Source organism: Elephantulus edwardii, unplaced genomic scaffold (genome assembly GCF_000299155.1).
Source record: "Elephantulus edwardii isolate Elephantulus edwardi_28Jun2011 unplaced genomic scaffold, EleEdw1.0 scaffold00281, whole genome shotgun sequence".
NCBI lineage: Eukaryota > Metazoa > Chordata > Mammalia > Macroscelidea > Macroscelididae > Elephantulus > Elephantulus edwardii.
Window position 1 is genome coordinate 476,611 of NW_006400031.1, and position 1,807 is coordinate 478,417.

The 1,807-nt window shown below is 55.2% G+C and overlaps 1 protein-coding gene across 2 annotated transcripts in view; it reads right to left on the reverse strand.

The window, feature by feature from the left end:
• The window catches only part of SLC25A36 (solute carrier family 25 (pyrimidine nucleotide carrier ), member 36), a 34,813-nt gene extending 34,327 nt beyond the window's left edge, over window positions 1-486 (reverse strand). Inside the window, exon 1 of one of the 2 annotated variants that reach the window (XM_006900339.1) lies at window positions 297-486. In XM_006900339.1, the coding sequence (XP_006900401.1) occupies window positions 297-337 (41 nt within the window). In that variant the 5' untranslated portion in view covers window positions 338-486. The remainder of the gene's footprint in view (window positions 1-296) is intronic. The other variant, XM_006900340.1, reaches the window with a different exon arrangement.
• Window positions 487-1,807: the final 1,321 nt, after the last annotated feature.

Below are 1,807 nucleotides of genomic sequence, written 5' to 3' on the forward strand. Positions count from 1 at the left end.
GGGCCCCGGCGCCCATCTTGTCCGCGGCCTCCGCACCGCCCGCCTCCCCGGCCCTCGAGCCAACGCAGGCTCCGCGAGGCCGGCCTGGCGCCGCGCTCCCCGCATCCCCGCGGCCCAGCTAGGCCGCCGCCTCCCCACGACCCTGGGGGCTCCCTCTTCCGGCTCCCCTCGCCCCGGGCTCGGGCCCCCTTTCAGCCTGGGCCCGGCCACGAACACACCCAGCAGGGGATCGAGCCCTCGGATTTCGGGGCGCCGCCCGTCCCCTCGTCCTCCAGCAGCCCTGTCCCAGGCCGTACCCCCCGGCAAACAGATGCACCAACGTGTCCCTCTGGCTCATTCTCTCTCCCGCATGTCCTCCAGGCTTCGAGGCGGCGCGCGAACGAGGCCGTCCCAGACGGCCGGCGGCTTCGGTCCCGGGACTGGAGACGCAGAGCGGACCCCCCGGGACGCTGAGGGCTGCAGAAAGCCACCAAGCCCGGCCCTCGACGAGGCGCTGCTGCTGCGCCGGCTCCGCCTCCAGCTCCGCGCTCACCGCCCGACCCCCCCCAGCACGGCGCCGCAGAGGCAGGGGGGCGGGGCTCTGAGGCCATCCCGAGGACCCGTCCGTAAACAGAGGCTCCCATTGGCCCGAGCTTCGTGACGTCAGGCGTCTGCCATGCCTCTTTCACGTGATCATGAAGAGGTTCTCAATGAAAGGGGCCGGAGCGCATGCTGGGAGTGTAGTAGGTCACGGAAACCTCCCACTTAATCCGCAGGCCTCTGGAGTCGCCAGTGCGTGCGTGCGCATGCGCGTGCGTGGTGTCCGCGCCGCGGGTTCTAGGCCCGGGGTCTCCTAGTTGAGGATTCATTTGGAAAAAACCGCCAAACAGATTTGTTTGTAATTTGAGTAATTCTGCTTCCTAGTGTCGGTTTCAGACTAAGACTCTCACAGTACTTATAACGGCAATGCGTAACTAATTGAGACATGGTGTGCCTTGCTGGTTCAGGGGTTGGATTTCCAACTTCCAATCTGTTGTGCTTGATAGCGCCATGAATTATGACGACTGGTCTGCGGCTAACAACAACGGAGGAATGGAGAAATAAATCTTGGGATATTTCTTTTCCAGATTATTGGGCAACTATAGCAGGATTTAGATTGTTTATGGAAAAACCTCCCAAGTCATAAAATACTGCATAAAGTTGGCTTTGGAAACAATAGACAAAACCGGAATGTCATCACTCTTTAAATAGGAGAATGTCAAAGATTAAGGGGGGGGGGGGAAGGATTCTCTTTGTTTTCGTGACATCGAAGTTAGAGATTGTAAATTTGTGTTAATTATTAATTATTTCTGAGATGTGGAAAAGTACAGAAATTAACAAATGTTAACACTTTTCCACCTCTGCTCTTACAACTTCACCTGCAATGCCCTCCCAGCGTTTCCCACCCGTGTGGGAGTATGCAGGGCCCATCTTCTTTTTCTTTCCAGCTTTGAAGTCATTCTTGGTTCCCTGAGCAGGATCAGCAAACCATGAGCTTCACATAATCCTAAATGCCTACAAAATCTACAGACTCTGCCTATTACTGTCAAGTCGTCGTTCTTTTTACAGTAAATTCGTCTGTAGAATCGACACTGAAAGTACTAACCTCAGGAAGTAATTATGAAGGTTGTTGTCTGCACTGACTCATATAGCTGACCCGCTAGTGGGTTTTCAGAGGCAGTAGTAAAGCCTATTGAAAGGGTTTGCCTTTATTTCTCCCACAGAACAACTGGTGAATTAAAATAGTGTGTCTTCTTACTCACTAGGCCACCAGAGCTCCCTAATCTTC